General features: G+C 42.6%; 1 protein-coding gene across 2 annotated transcripts in view; it reads right to left on the reverse strand.

Moving 5' to 3' along the window:
• Window positions 1-7197: 7197 nt before the first annotated feature.
• The window catches only part of FANCM (FA complementation group M), a 141781-nt gene continuing 133285 nt past the window's right edge, over window positions 7198-15693 (reverse strand). The window contains exons 19-23 of one of the 2 annotated variants that reach the window (XM_074956576.1): window positions 14324-14430; window positions 12481-13053; window positions 11225-11609; window positions 9520-9811; window positions 7478-7813 (exon numbers count right to left, since the gene is read on the reverse strand). In XM_074956576.1, the coding sequence (XP_074812677.1) occupies window positions 7678-7813; window positions 9520-9811; window positions 11225-11609; window positions 12481-13053; window positions 14324-14430 (1493 nt within the window). In that variant the 3' untranslated portion in view covers window positions 7478-7677. Of the gene's footprint in view, window positions 7814-9519; window positions 9812-11224; window positions 11610-12480; window positions 13054-14323; window positions 14431-15693 lie in introns of both variants that reach the window. The other variant, XM_074956577.1, reaches the window with a different exon arrangement.

Raw genomic sequence — 15693 nt, forward strand, 5'->3', positions numbered from 1 at the left:
AAAAGTTGTTTTTCCTTTTAAGGTAAAAATGATGTTTTAAAAATGGTAGTATAATAAACCTCCAATAGGGTTTGTAATGAAATGGCCTTTTAATTTCCTATATTGAGACCACCTGTATTTTTATTAAATAACTCTTCTCAATGCTTTTCAAATGTCTCAAACTGTTTCATGATCATGTCATTGTTATAGTAAATGATTTAAAGGTGTAATTATAATATCAGTTAATTACCAGCTGCTTCAGGTTGTAAACCTGTACCCTTCAGTTAGTGTGTAGGATTTTTTTGTAATAAAGCCTTTTTAAATTGGGGGAAGGGGAGGGAGAGGGATCTCTGGCTATGTAAGATCTGTATATGAGGCTTGAAGAAAACACAAGTCCTACTTTTCAGCACCTAGGGCCTGACAGCAGGTGCATCTCTCTGCCTAGTTGCAATATCCTCAGAACCATCCAGGGAGGCTTTCACCCTAGTGAGCCTTAATGTGTCCCTAGCTGTTACTTTCCTCTAGCTCTGTCTTTAAGAGTGCAGGGTGAATTGGGGCAGGGTTCCCAACTTAATGTTTCTCAGGATGGAGGAAGGTTGGGTATGCCTCCCTTCTTAGCAGTGCCCACTTCAATAAGCTATAGGACTTGCCCTGCCACTTCTTGTACCTACCCACTGATATTGTAGCCCCGTTATCACCTCCAGGGGATCTGGTATTTCCATAAGAAGAGTTTGGGGCCACGCTCAGAGTCTAGCTTTATACAAAGGTAGGGGGCTTAATTAAGGATCTGTTTCTGTAACTTGCTGTGAGGATTAGTTCTGTTCTGCCTCCTGAGGTGTAGGCAGACTTTGCCAGACTCCCTGGTACAGGGCAGGAATTAAAGCCCCACAAGTTCATATAACTGCTGACTGATATCACAGACTGCAAGTCTGTTCTACACTACGCTCTGATAGGCTGAGGGATGCTTCTACATACCCCAGTGAAGGGCAAACTAAAGGCAATTCAACTTGTTTTAATCTACAGCTCTATGAGGTTCAGGTGCCTAGTTTTGGTTGTGGTGAGGGGAGTGGAATCAACCAATTTCACCATTAGAGAGATCTTACCTAGACGACCTGCATTTGTGCCCACAACAGCAGCAGACCTTTTTAGAAAGCTGTTAGGTAGGACTTAAATCTCAGCTGGAAAAAAATATTTCACTTTAGGTAACTGATGGAGCAAGTTCATTAGGTGTTCACAGAATATGAATGGAAATGGTAGAGTTAAAACAAACATCTTAAAATTTGTGTGAAGTACTTGAGTAAAGTAGAGTTTTGAGCCACACTAACTTATTTCCTGGACTATTGCCTGATTAATTAGAGAGTGAGACACTGGGGTAGAAGACACCACTAGAACAGAAAAGTCAGGCAGGTGCTGGCACAGATTTTAGTTAACAGTGGAACAAATTGAGGCAGGAGCTGTGGCTGCTGTAGGAAACCGCTTGCTGTAAGGAAGCTAGTCCATTGCTTTGGTAATTAGAGGCTTGCTTAGGGTTGAGGCCTGAGCAGAGTGGAAGAATTTCTTATGTCTTGCTTACAATACTCCTGCTAATATATCCCAGAATGATGTTTGCTTGTGATCCAGTATGACCCCCAGATCCCTTTCTGCTGCAGTCATTTCCCATTTTGTATGTGTGCAACTGATTGTTTCTTCCTAAGTGGAATACTTGGCATTTTTCCTTATTGAATTTCATCCTATTTACTTCAGATCATTTTGAATTTTAATCCTACCCTCCAAAGCACTTGCAACCCTTCCCAGCTTGTTATGGTCTGCAAACTTTATAAGCGTACACTCTATGCCATTATCTAAATCACTGAGGAAGATATTGAACAGAAGTGGACCCAACACAGATCCAGGCAGGACCCCACTCAATATATGCCTTTCCAGCTTGACTGTGAACCACTGCTAAGTATGCTCTGGGAACCCTAAATATGGGTTTAGGGCTCACCACCATCTTTCCTCTTGATTTAGCACACATTTCCCCCCCCCCCCCCCCCCCGAAACAGCTGTTCAGACTTTCTAGTTTTCTACACAATCTCTATGGGAAAGAGTTACATAGTTCTATACACTTTACCTTCCATAGTAGCAGTTAAAGCTTTGTTCCTTTTTGAAGGGAGAGTGAAGAGCTTAGGAGCAAAATAAGTAGGGTCATGAAAAACACATCACAGACTGAAATCTGGTCTTTTGTGTACTTTTACCCTATACTATACTCATTTCATGGAGAAGACCAGTGTTTCACAAACTGAGGGGCCCTATCCAAAAGTGGTTTGCTGGGGGTTGCAAGGTTTTTGTAAGGGGGTCACGGTATTGCCAACCTTCTGACCTGCCTTCAGAGGTGGGTGGTGGAGAGCAGCAGCTGCTAGCCAGGACCCCAATTCTGAAGACAGCACCCTGCCAGCAGCAGTGCAGAAGTAAGGGTGGCAATACCATGCCACCCTTACTTCTGTGCTGCTGGAGAGTGGCAGCTGCTAGTGAGGGCTCAGCTCTACAGGCAGCAGCAGAAAAGGAAGGATAACAATTAGGGCTGTTGACTAATTGCAGTTAAGTCTAAAAAATAATCATGTTGAATTATATCATTAAACAATAGAATACCAATCAAAATTTATTCAATATTTTTGGACATTTTTCTGCATTTTCAAATATATTGATTTCAATTACAACATAGACTACAAAATGTACAGCGCTCACTTTTGATTATTTTAATTACAAATATTTGCACTGTAAAATGATAGAAGAAATAGTATTTAATTCACCTCATACAAGTACTGTAGTGTAATCTCTATCGTGAAAGTGCAGTTTACGAGTGTAGATTTTCTTTGTTTTGTTTTTGAGTGCCTTTACATAACAATGTAAAACTTTAGCTCCTACAAGTCCACTCATTCACTCAGACAAACAAGTTTGTTTACATTTACAGAAGATAATGCTGCCGGCTTCTTATTTACAATGTCACCTGAAAGTGAGAACAGGCATTTGCATGGCACTTCTGTAGCTGGCATTGTAAGGTATTTACGTGCCAGATATGCTAAACTTTCGTATGCCCCTTCATGCTTTGGCCACCATTCCAGAGCACATGCTTCCATGCTGATGCCACTCGTTAAAAAAATAACCTGTTAATTAAATTTGTGACAATTCTCTTCCAATGAGTGCAATGTCTCCTGCTCTGTTTTACCCGCATTCTGCCATATATTTCATGCTATAGCAGTCCCGGATGATAACCCGGCACGTGTTGTTCGTTTTCAGAACACTTTCACAGCAGAGTTGACAAAAAAGCAAAGAAGGTACCAATGTGAGATTTCTAAAGATAGCTACTGCACTCAATCCAAGGTTTAAGAATCTGAAAGGGATGAGGTGTGGAGCACGCTTTCAGAAGTCTTAAAAGAACAACACTCCAATGACCAAAAAAGAAAATCAACCTTCTGTTGGTGGCACCTGACTCAGATGATGAAAGTGAACATGCATTGGTCTGCACTGCTTTTGATTGTTATTGAGCAGAACCGTCATCAGCATGGACGCATGTCCCCTGGAATGGTGGTTGAAGCACGAAGGGACATACGAATCTTTAATGCATCTGGCATGTAAATATCTTGTGACGCCGGCTTCAACAGTGCCATGTGAGAACACCTGTTCTCACTTTCAGGTGACATTGTAAATAAGAAGCTGGCAGCATTATCTCCTGTAAATGTAAACAAGCTTGTTTAATGATTGGCTGAACAAGAATTACGACTGAATAGACTTGTAGGCTCTAAAGTTTTACGTTTTGTTTTTGAGTGCAGTTACGTAACAAAAAAAATCTACCTTTGTAAGTTGCACTTTCACCATAAAGAGAGTGCATTATGGTATTGTATGAGGTGAACTGAAAAATACTATTTTTTGTTTATCATTTTACAGTGCAAATTGTAATAAAAACAATAAAGCAAGCACTGTACACTTTGTATTCCATGTTGTAATTGAAATCAATATATTTGAAAAAAGAAAACATCCAAAACTATTTAAATAAATGGTATTCTATTTTGGTTGAACAGCATGATTAATTAATTTTTCTAATCACCTGACAGCCCTCCGGGCAATACCCTACCAGGCCATCCTTACTTCTGCGCTGCTGCTGGCGGCAGCTCTCCCTTCCGAGCGGGGCTCCCGGCCAGCAGCCGCCGCTCTCCAGCCGCCCGGCTCTGAAGGCAGCGCTGCTGCCAGCAGCAGTGCAGAAGTAAGGTTGGCAATACCCCATCCCTCCTTCCGATCACCTTGTGCCTCCCCTCCCTGCAAACCCTGTGGGTCAGGACCCCTACAGTTACAACACCATGACATTTCAGATTTAAATATCAAATCATGGCGTTTATAGATTTTAAAATCCTATGATCGTGATATTGACCAAATCGGAGTATGAATTTGGTAGGGCCCTAACAATAAGCTATGCCATTTAAAAGAACCTACCAGGAGATTTTACTGCAATGGGGTAGAGCCATTTTCTAAAATTTAAACATGAATCAGTGTAACTAAACATCAGATCTATGTTATGAGAACTAAATGCAAACCACAATGCTTATGGAGACCTCCACTATTAACCACACTTCACTGTAACTTGTTCTGCAGCCCAGCGGGGCCTGGGATGAACAAATGGGTTTTAGAAAGGCCAACCGGGCCTTCAATACCATGGGTTAGAAATAATCACTCATCAACAAGGATTTCTACTTTTGTTGCTTACCTTAAAATCCATACAATTGTCTTTCTGAAATCAAACTCTGGTTGCTGTGGAAAAGAAACAGGAAGGCTTTCACTAAGATATCATTAGCAGAATCTTTCTTAAAAATCTTTATCTTCACTCATCCTCCTAATATTAAGCAAGGGAAGACATCTACCAATAGATTCCCCCCCCACCGGTTTCCACAAGGTGGCAGCAACATGCTGAGCATGGTCGCCTGGCGTGAGGGCTAGTGTTTTACAGAAATTGCAGCTATTGCTATGTTTTTTCCAAAATGATTCTTCATTTCTGGAATTGCAATTCAGGATGGGTGGGGCATATAGGGTCACATTCCCTCCCCTCCCCCCTTCAGATTTTTCCCCAGACACACCTGACTCATTCCCAGGGCAGAGGCTGGGCCCTGGCTGATATTCCGACTCACCGCCAGCTTCTCCCTTCCTCACACAAGACTGGGCTTGGCAAAACCACCATGGAGCTCCCCCTGGGTGGGCAAGGCACTTGGCAGCAGGATGCTGAGCTCTCTCACTATGCCGCAGAGTGGAAGGTGTTCGCACCTGCTCTCGGCAACGTCCACAGCACCTCACCCCTCTCCCCCACAAACAACTGGCCTGGCTGTACCCCTGTGCCCAGCATCTGTCCTCCTCTGCACACAGCTGGCTCTAGGGTAGAGGCCTCTGTGCCCAACATCTATCCCCCATCTCTCCAACATAGCTGCCTCTAGCATTTTTTTTGTATTAACATACCCAAAATTACTCCGTTTTCATTGCCAGAAAACACTGGCCCTACTGGTTGTTAGGATATAGATATTCAGGCCTGTCTGTAAAGGCCGAACTCTAAGAATTTAGGTGTATTCTTATCACTTGGCTAGTTAGAGGTATAAAAGAAAGAATCAAAATCACTGTCTGCCAGTGTAAGGGCCTTCTCTCACTGTGACAGTCTGAGGCCCTATTCTTAGGCTAAGATCTCTGGCTAAGCAGCAGAGGCAGCCATAAGCTGGGAAGCGACCGGTCACCTCCTACCATTCCAAACTAGTCACACTGAAATAAGGTGCTATTGGGCTGTTAGGAATACAATCCTGTCCTGATAGTGCCTGTCGCCTCCAGAGAAAGGGAAGTGTCTAGAAAATGTAAAAGGAAACTTAGTTTGATAGCATCCTGTCTGGCAAGAACTCACTTATCAATAGCTAGAATGTGAAATCCTTACTTCTGTATTGTTTTGTCATTATAGTTCCCACTTTGCTACTGTTTGTATAATCTCTGTCTGGTTCTGTGATTGTTCCTGTCTGCTGTATAATTAATTTTGCTGGGTGTAAACTAATTAAGGTGGTGGGATATAATTGGTTACATAATCATGTTACACTATGTTAGGATTGGTTAGTTAAATTTCAGGAAAATGATTGGTTAAGGTATAGCTAAGCAGAACTCAAGTTTTACTGTATAGTCTGCAGTCAATCAGGAAGTGTGTGTGGGGGGTGGGAACAGGGAATGGGGGTGGGGAAACTGGAATCATGTTTTGCTAAGGGGGTGGGAATGGGAACAGGGAATGGGGCTGGGGGGAAATTGGAATCATGTTTTGCTAAGGGGGGGAATGGGAACAGGGACACAGGTAAAGCTCTGTGGTGTCAGAGCTGGGAAGGGGGACACTAAGGAAGGAAACTGGAATCATGCTTGCTGGAAGTTCACCCCAATAAACATTGAATTGTCTGCAGCTTTGGACTTCGGGTATTGTTGCTCTCTGTTCATGCGAGAAGGACCAGGGAAGTAAGTGGGTGAAGGAATAAGCCCCCTAACATCGATGTGTATCATTGAATCAAATGGTTCCTGGATACATATTGCCGAAGAACAAAACGACAAATGGATCAGCACTGGAATATCGAAACTTTTTACATCATGTTTCTGCATTTGAATAATGTTTCAAGAGCGGAAAGCCATTGGGTACAATGAGCCACTAAAGTTTTTACTCCTGATGTGAGAACTCAGTTTGAAGATGTACTAGATGTGGCAGGATCAGTTTGGTGGGGAGCTTACTATCTTTCCATAACCCAGCAAAGCAACGGCCCCAGCTTTAGTCTACCTGTGGAATCCCACTGTCCAGCTGTGGTTCCAGACCATTCTATGTGGACAAGTAGCTAGAATTCACGAACAGCATGTTAATCCTACATTCTCTGGACAAGAGGAGCCATGTGTACTACCACTCAGCTGACAACCTTGTTTCATTTAGACAAGCTATTTAGGCCTCCATTATTAACCAGGTCAGCTGTAACAATGCTGTAACCCTGATGTCATAATAAGCTATAAGTATTATTAGTAAGAGGCAGCGAGAATTCAGATGGCTCTGGAAATCATTTTGGCATCTTTACACAATGATCAGCTTGCCCACATGATGGACATCTGCCAGGGAAAGTTTGAATGACATGATCCCTGCCCACATTTGGCATACATACAGTAACATCTTTCAAGTAACATCTAGCTATGAAAAAATATAAAGCAGTACCATCTCGTTACTGTAGTGGAGGGGCTGAGATGTAATGTCATGCCCCTTGCAAAACACATGAAGTTTTACTGCCCAAATTAAAGAAGCCTGGTTCTGTAGCTCAGAGGCAGAAGTAGACTCATACGTTCCTGTGTATGGACCAGCCACTAGAGAAGGGCAGAGCCACACAGGTTACCATGCAAGACAGATCTGTTCTTCCAAAAACTGTTGAGAGAGAGGGATGGCCAGAGTGGACCTGGTCCAGCAAATGCTTCCCCCAAGTACCAACATCGTAGATACTGTCTCATTCTGTCACAGCAGCACAACTCAACATCCCCTCTCCCACCTATAAAGAAATATACTTTTTGTGCAACGATTTATTTACATATTTTACAGTGAATCATATGTAACAATAATAAAGTGCATTGATTAAAAATAAATTGCCTCAAAGTTCCAGAGTCCAGACTTGTGTTTCTCTCAGTGTGTTGCTGTTACGTGTTACTCTTCCCTTTGGTGTGAAGTTTTTCAGGCAGCATTTGCAAGTCAAAGCCAGAATGGATATAGCGGTAGATCTCCTCAGCCTTCTGCTGACTCACTTGGGCACAAGTGGCTATGTCCTTCGGGCAGCTGCAAAAGACATTACACAAAAGAGGATATTTCAGATGCTGCTCTTTGGGTTCCAGCTAGGTTCCACAGTAGAGGAAAAGCCAATTGGGACAAACGAAACAGGTGCTTGTTCAATCTGCTACAGGTATCTGTTACAAGTAAAGTGAGGGCCCAGAGATGCCAGGGAACTTTTCATAGTATTCTCTCACTGGGACTTGAGGGAACTCCCCGCCATCAGAGGAGGCCAGCCCAAAGCAGAGAACAACTTGGGACACAATGAGGTGAGAGCAAAGGCAGGGCTGAGGAAGGGGGCTTATGTCACATTCCAGAGTTAGGAAGGGAAGATTAGCAGGAAGCCTAGAGAGCAGTGCTGGGGGGAGACACCTGGAAGCAGTGAAGGAAGGAAAGCACAGGGTTTCTCAACACATTTTTTGATAGCCTCAAAGTGTGGCCACTGACACTTATTGGTGGCTGCTCTGACAATTTTTTCCTAAAATACTTAATTAACTTTAGGAAAAACAAATAAATATGCACAGATACACACCCAAATCACTGTAATTTATTTACGTAAGGTTTCTTTTTCAAACTCAATCAAAATAATGTACTGTTCTTTACTGGACCTCAACAGAATAGACACAAAAATAAGGTGCTTTGCATGTTCTTGTCTTTTATTGTTGTTTCTTTTGCTTTTTTGGTTTCTGTTTTGTTTTAGACTTGCTAGTTAGTAAATGGCTCGCATGGCTCGGGGTCGCAGTCTGCTCTGCTAGTTAGTAAATGGCTCGCGTGGCTCGGGGTCGCAGTCTGCTCTGCTAGTTAGTAAATGGCTCGCGTGGCTCGGGGTCGCAGTCTGCTCTGCTAGAACAGAGAAAGAATGTTGCTGTTCCTATGCCAACAGAGGTGAAAGGAGCAAAACAAGCAGCTCTCCGGTTCTGACGGACTATGGAAAGTGACTGCTGCTGTGAAACGTGATATTTGTATGTTTGTTAATATCATCTTTCACAGACGCAGTCTTCTAGCTAGCTGGGAGGCAGTGAAAATTGATACTAACATAAAAATATCACGTTTCACAGCAAATCTACTCAGCCCTGGCATGCTGAGGGACAAATTAAGCCCTGGATGGGGAGGTGGGTAGAGGGTCAGCAGGGTCCAGGGGCAATAGGGAGCGAGGAGCCTGGGGTCAGCGCCTGAAGCCCAGGTCTGGGCCGAAGCCCTGAGGCCAGGGTCTGCCACTCCATGGCCGGAGCCTGCTGCCTCCCATCCCAGGGCTGAAGCCGGAAGCCTGAGCCCCACCAGCCCCAGGAAGGTGGGGACTCACACCGACTGCCTGCTCCTCCAGCGTTTCTGGCTCCAGAGGGGGGCAGGGTCCAACCTCTGCTGGTGGCCTAGGGGAGGAGTCACTGCTTCTCTCCCCTTGCCCCTCCCCATCACTGCCCAGGAGGCTGTGGCCGCAAGAAAAGCCCCTGGTGGCCACATGCGGCCACGATGGCTGCATTTGAGAAACCCTGTGTTCGGGTAACTTTATTATGAGCAGTGCTGTGGCAGAGACTGCTACCCCAAGCCACTCTAGCCGATTCCTGCCCTGGCAAGAGATCCTGTGTGAGAGGGCCAAGGAAGTGGCATGAAAAGCAAAGGCACAGAGGGAGGTGAAAGGATCACCTCTGCCAAATTCACTTTTCCCTGTAAAATGAATCCTGAGGTATTTGCAATGCAATCTACCCTGCCATTACCTGTTAGCCATCTTCTTCACAGAATCAAAGCCATGGCACATGTTCAGTGCAGCTACGTAGCTGATGTTGGGAATACTCAGATAGAACCGGAGAGCTTCTTGTTTGGCCCCTTTCACTTCTGTTGGTACATGAATAGCAACGTTCTTTCTCTGTTCTACCAGAGCCAGATCTTTCAGCAAATGGGCAGATTCCTCTTGGCAAGAGCTGAAAAGGATTCGGATTCCAGCCCGGATTAAGGCTGACAGCATGGCATCATAGTACTTGGTCCTTTGGAATAATCTTGAAGTCTCTCCTGCATATTTAGAATAGAAAAGTTCAGAATCAGAGTTTTCACAGAGATTGAATTCTTTTTAAATCTGGGATTGTTAAGAAGGAATATACATCAATAATCATGACCACAACTTTGTAAGTTACTTTACAAACCATAAGATTGTTTTAGAGAACTCACTATATAAGATGATGAGATGAGGGAAAACTACTCAAATAAAGAGATGATTGGGGAGAAGGCTGGTTTCTTGGAAGAGGAAAAGAGAAAACGTGGCAGAAAAGAAGTAGGAAGCCGTACCAAACACAAGGGCTAGATGACAAAATTCTAGGTTGAAAATGCAAAATAGATGAAGAGCAGTTAACATGAGGGACTGGGAGGAGCACAGAGGCAAGCAGTGGAGGAGAAGGAAGAGCCAAAGATGAGGAGAGATTATATAGGGCCATGAAGGTAGGGACTAGGCGCTTTAACATGAAGTGGTGAGAAATGAGTAGCCAATGAAGAAACTTGAGCAGATGAGTAACATGGATGGAGTAATGGGGAAGGAAAAGGAGGAAAGCAGCAGCATTCTGGAAACAATGGAATGAGGGAAAGTGGACAGGATGTTACAGGAATGAACAATGTGTGCAACAGCATCAGCAGTGGGATAGTGAGGCACCTTTACATAAGTCAAGACACTTATTTTTGTGACTATATAGAATTTAAGCACTTCACTCTCAGCGTCCATGTTCAAAACTTGCATCAATCCCATAGTCCTCTGCCGGTTTGTTACACAGGGGCAGGGATCAGGAGCACTCGGGGTTACAGTTTTAAGCATTTATACTTCACATAAAACAAAGCTACATTTTCAAAAACATTTGGTTTCAATAATTTAATACCTACAACTGCTGCATAGAGTCTCCTACTTCTCTCTCTGATTTCAAAGCAAGGCCATTGTCTACATAATCTGTTAGATACTAAAAGTCTATTGGCAGCAACATGGCAATTTTGATGGAACAAGTTGCTGTCTTAATGCTAAGTACGCTTTAGTTTAAAAATATACAGTACGCTGTTTTGAGGGAACATTGGAGTTTACCTTTACAGCACTACTTCAAAAAATATTTTCAGCTAAACAAATAAGAGAAGGTAAATTGCCTTCATCTCACTGGGCAAAGCTGGCTTTTGGCTGCCTCAGGGACTAGCATTGTTATGAATAAATAAAATAGGGATCACTATGTTTGATTTTGCAAATAACTTTACATCCATTTATAAAACCTTTCAATATACAGCAAATTATATTGCTCAGCTTGTAGCGATGGGTTTCTGGCTTTATTTCCATAAGACCTCACAAAGGTTCTAAAACAAATGTTCTTAAAATTTCACTGATTCCAGTAGTATATAAAGCCAATGCAGTAACTATTAATTTTGCCAGTCACAGCAGCAGCATGAATACTAGCTAACCTGCTTTAATCCTGTCCTTTTCCACAATCACACATATCCTCTCGAACACGCTCTGCAAATGCTGAATCCGTTGTGTAACTTTGTTCCTGTTCATACTGTTCAGCAGTTCTGACTGAGTTCTCCTTTCCACTGCCATTCGATTGCTCACAATGTAATCACAGCCTCCGAGAGAGCAAACCTGCACCTTTACTCCATGAACCGCTTTCAGGGAGGAAATTATTTCTGATCCAGAGGAGATCTCACGACTGTCGACCAGAATGCAAAGGGAGGCTTTTCTCTCCAGAAGACCAGCTGAAACAGGTGGTGCAGCAGCAGAATTTCCCTTGGAACCAGAGCACCATGTATCTGAAGTGTTTGCACAGAGGTTGTTTGAAGAACCTTCCACCTGCAAACATAAAAAGCACACACTACACCACATTTGCAATGGCAATATGGAGCAAAAGGATGGCACTCCCTAAGAATGTAGATTTAAATATAAAGGCTTAGCAGCATCAAGTTTCGTTTCACGCTCATCCTGGCATTCTCTCAGAAATCATTCAGTTGCATCTTTTAATGAGAAATTCACTTTTATCTTGTTTGTAACTTTTCTGTACCGCAGAGACTTAAGCTTCAAGGTCAACATTTCAAATCTGTCTGCCTAAAGCGAGGCTCCCAGAGCTGCATGCAGGTACCAGATGAGTGGCCTGAACTTCACAAGTAATCAGCACTCACCAATACTACTGACTCCATCGGCACCGCAGGTGCTCAGCACCTTTGACAATCAGGCTGCTTTGATTTGGGTGCCTACACAAAGATTTAGGAGCCAAATTTTAGACCACCCAGGGTTTGATTTTGGACCAAGTGTACAAACCTATTACAGGAATTATAAATACAGAAATTATAACAGAACCCTGGTTATTTGACCCCAAACTATCCGAAGCTCCCCATTATTGGAAATATGGTCATGTTCCTCAATGACTGTTAACTGAAAATTCTGTCAGTTCCCAACATCTTGACCTTGACCATCAAATGCACAGAGCATGCAGCAAAGCTCCACTTGGTGAGTGATAAGGAGATATGGCCACTTCCCTAGTACTCCGTTGCACTGTCCCTTCAACTTTCTCTCAAATGGCACCAGATTCACCGCCATTATCATCACCTGTATTTACAGCAGCACAAGTAGTTAATCGCTCGGGGCCGGGGCCCCGGTTTGCAAGGCACTCTACAAATGCATGTGAAGTGAAATGGCGCTCTTATGCCTTTGAAATAATACCCACCTTGAGTTTTGCCTGAAAATCCCCATCCCTTCTCAGCGAATCATTGTTGGCAATAGCCAGCGAAGACGGCCTGCCTCTGCCCCTACTTTCTGGCTGAAAGTCCAGCACTTCAGACACTGAAGCCTTCAGGTTAATTAGTCTCTGATCCTTGTTCTCCAGGGGCTGATGAATAGAGTTCTTTCTAGCAGGAGCTTTAGGCTGTCCAGGAGAGTCTGAAAGCAATGACTTGGGTATGTGAGCATGGCTGTAGTCTGTCCTGGGAGAAGCTATTTTTACTGGCCTCTGATTACTGACATTTGTTTCATCCCCACTAGAATCATCAAGAACAATAATTCGGGACCTTTTCTTTGTTAACGGAACTGCACAATTCTGTTCTGTCTTGGCCTGGTTTAATTTTACTCTGCGGCGAGTGAAGTATTGTTTTCTTCCACTAGCAGAGCGCTCATCCATTACAAGGTCAAAATTGACACACACTTCCTCTTCTTCACTAGCGTCACTTTTCCTGAGATTTTCCTCTTCCTCCTCTTCAACACAGAAACTATCTGCTAAGTAAGCCTCATCTTGCTCAGGAATCTGGAAGGAATTAGAACACGATCACTTTGGCTTTGCACTATACGTAAGTGGTGTGCTCATTTATCCATTTTATGCAAACTGCTGAACGCAAAACAGGTACCTAATATTTGAGCTACTTCCAGTGCCCAATCCTACAGCCCCCACATGTGTGTGATTCCCCAGGGAGTAAATGGGAAACATGCAAGTACTGCAGGCTCAGGCCCATCATTTGTCACTAGAAAATATTTATAGTGAATATGACTAACATAACAGGAGAAATTAAATGAGATTTACTGGCTAATAGTTCTGAGACTGCATTTTAAACAAGCAATCCTAATTTCAGTTTTCAGTATGTGTTATAGCTAAATATTTCAGATTACAAATATTTATTTTTTTGTAATTTCATTCATTCTAGAACCTCAAACTTGTACCCAAAAGACAAAATTCTACAATTTTTTACATTAAACAATGCTGATGACACACAACTCACATTCTACTATGTATACAATGCAAATTCCACAACATATGCAAAATGGCTTCCACTAGGCCTATACAACAGATTTTACAATAATGAGACAGGCATTTTGCTAGATTTATTTTCAAAACAAGCTATCTCCTCTGCACAATACATCTCAATGCACAAAGATTTGGGAAATGCAAAATTAAATTCCAGAGTGCGGTCAAGTTCGGAACATAAGCTTCACAGGTTACATATACGCCACAGCAGTGGCAGATTCAGAAAAAAAGTACCTTCTCCACAGATTCTGCAGCCCCTGTGTGCATTGTTTATGCTTTGTGGAATTTATCTGCATGCAAGTGTAGGAGACCAGCTTAATTACCATGCTAGTTTGATTTTTCATTTGCAAATAGCAAAAAAATTGAGATTTCCACCTATAAAATCAGTATTACTGCCGTGATGAGGACAACGTACGATACTATATCGACTACAAAGAGGCCACCGGCAATAATTAATGCCATTGTCCATTTTGCATTGTTCAATAAATGAAAGACGACTAAATATTGAAAACCAAACCATTTAACTTCAAATTAGGTAATGGCCTCTCTCTGATGGAAAAAAGAGTAGTATAAAAGTACAGATGCATGCATGTCTATCAGTGTATGCATTCTGGTCTCTTTTATAATGAATAATAAAATCATAAACTGGGTTTTTGCTAGAAAGAACTATTTAGGAACCCTGGGTTGCAAACAAACCTGAAAGAAAGATTAAACAGAAATACAGCCTTAAATAGGTTACATTTCTTGAGGAAAGCAGAGTCATTTCACATCATACCTGTGAGAAAACTGCCATACTATTGAATCCTTTATGCACCATTTTATACCTGTTGCCGAGAGCTGGGCTACGCACAGATTTTAGATAAACTCCTTCCATCTCAGAATCTGAATAAAAATTATGAAAACAGAGATACACAACAACATTTTATTAAGTGTTTAATTACACAATGGTTTTCCACCAACAAAATAAACATTTCCATAAAGGTATTGCCCAAAGTAATATTCCATAGCAAAACAAGCTCTTCAAATTTTTCCTGACTTGATAAAGACTCAAGAGTCTCCTACAAAATCCCCACATGCTCTTGGAAAAATAGAAGACTGGACCTACCCAGTCTTCTATCAACAGTGAACTAGGAGTCACCCAATGAAATGAATAGGCAGCAGGTTTAAAACTAACAAAAGGAAGTACTTCCTCACACAACGCAGTCACTCTGTGGAACTTGTTGCCAGGGGATGTTGTGAAGGCCAAAACTATAAAAGGGTCCAAAAAAGAACTAGATAGGTTCCTGGAGGACAGGTCCACCAATGGCTATTAGCCAGAATGGTCAGGGATACAACCCTATGCTCCCTAGCCTGTGTTTGCCGGGAGCTGGGAGTCGACGACTGGGAATGGCTCACTCAATGATTGCCAGTTCTGTTCATTCCCTCTGAAGAGCCTGGCATTTGCCATTGTGGGAAGACAGGCTACTGGGCTAGATGGACCATTACTCTGATCCCATATGGCACGTTCTTTTGTGCCATAAGATTTCTCCCAATAGGCAGACCTCATAAAGCTCATTATAGCTCCCAACAGAGAAGGCTGACATCATGTATCTGTAACATTCAAACCATCCATTTTTCCACTATGCAAGTCTCCCTGAAAATGGATCTAACCATCATCTCTTCATGGGTCGCTCTGAAAACAGGGATGGCATTGTCGAAATCCAATATAAACAGGGAACAACTGAGACCTGAGCTGCAGGAGAAAACTCCTTAAGTAACTGCCTTTAAGAATCTATCAAACCAAAGTGAAGATGAATCCATTTTCCTACATCCTTCCCTCAAAGACAAAATTAGCCTTCCAGACTCAGAGAACCTAATTATTTAACCTGAACAATACACCCTCCATTAGCATCAATTTCTTCCCACCTCCTTACATGAAACATCTATTTCCAAAGCTGGTGATTTCCAACATTTTGCTGGCCGATATTCCACAATCTCATACTTACTTCCTCCCTCATCCCCTTATATAGGACTGTATAGAACAGGGGAGCAGAAAGTTGGAAATGAAACAGATGCAAGTCTGGCATAGTGTATAAAATGCATCCTGGTTGCTAAAAGAATAATTCAGAATCGAAAGTGGAACAGATTTTACAGGTCATCTGCCAG

The sequence above is a fragment of the Natator depressus genome, chromosome 6 (assembly GCF_965152275.1).
Source record: "Natator depressus isolate rNatDep1 chromosome 6, rNatDep2.hap1, whole genome shotgun sequence".
NCBI classification, from domain to species: domain Eukaryota; kingdom Metazoa; phylum Chordata; order Testudines; family Cheloniidae; genus Natator; species Natator depressus.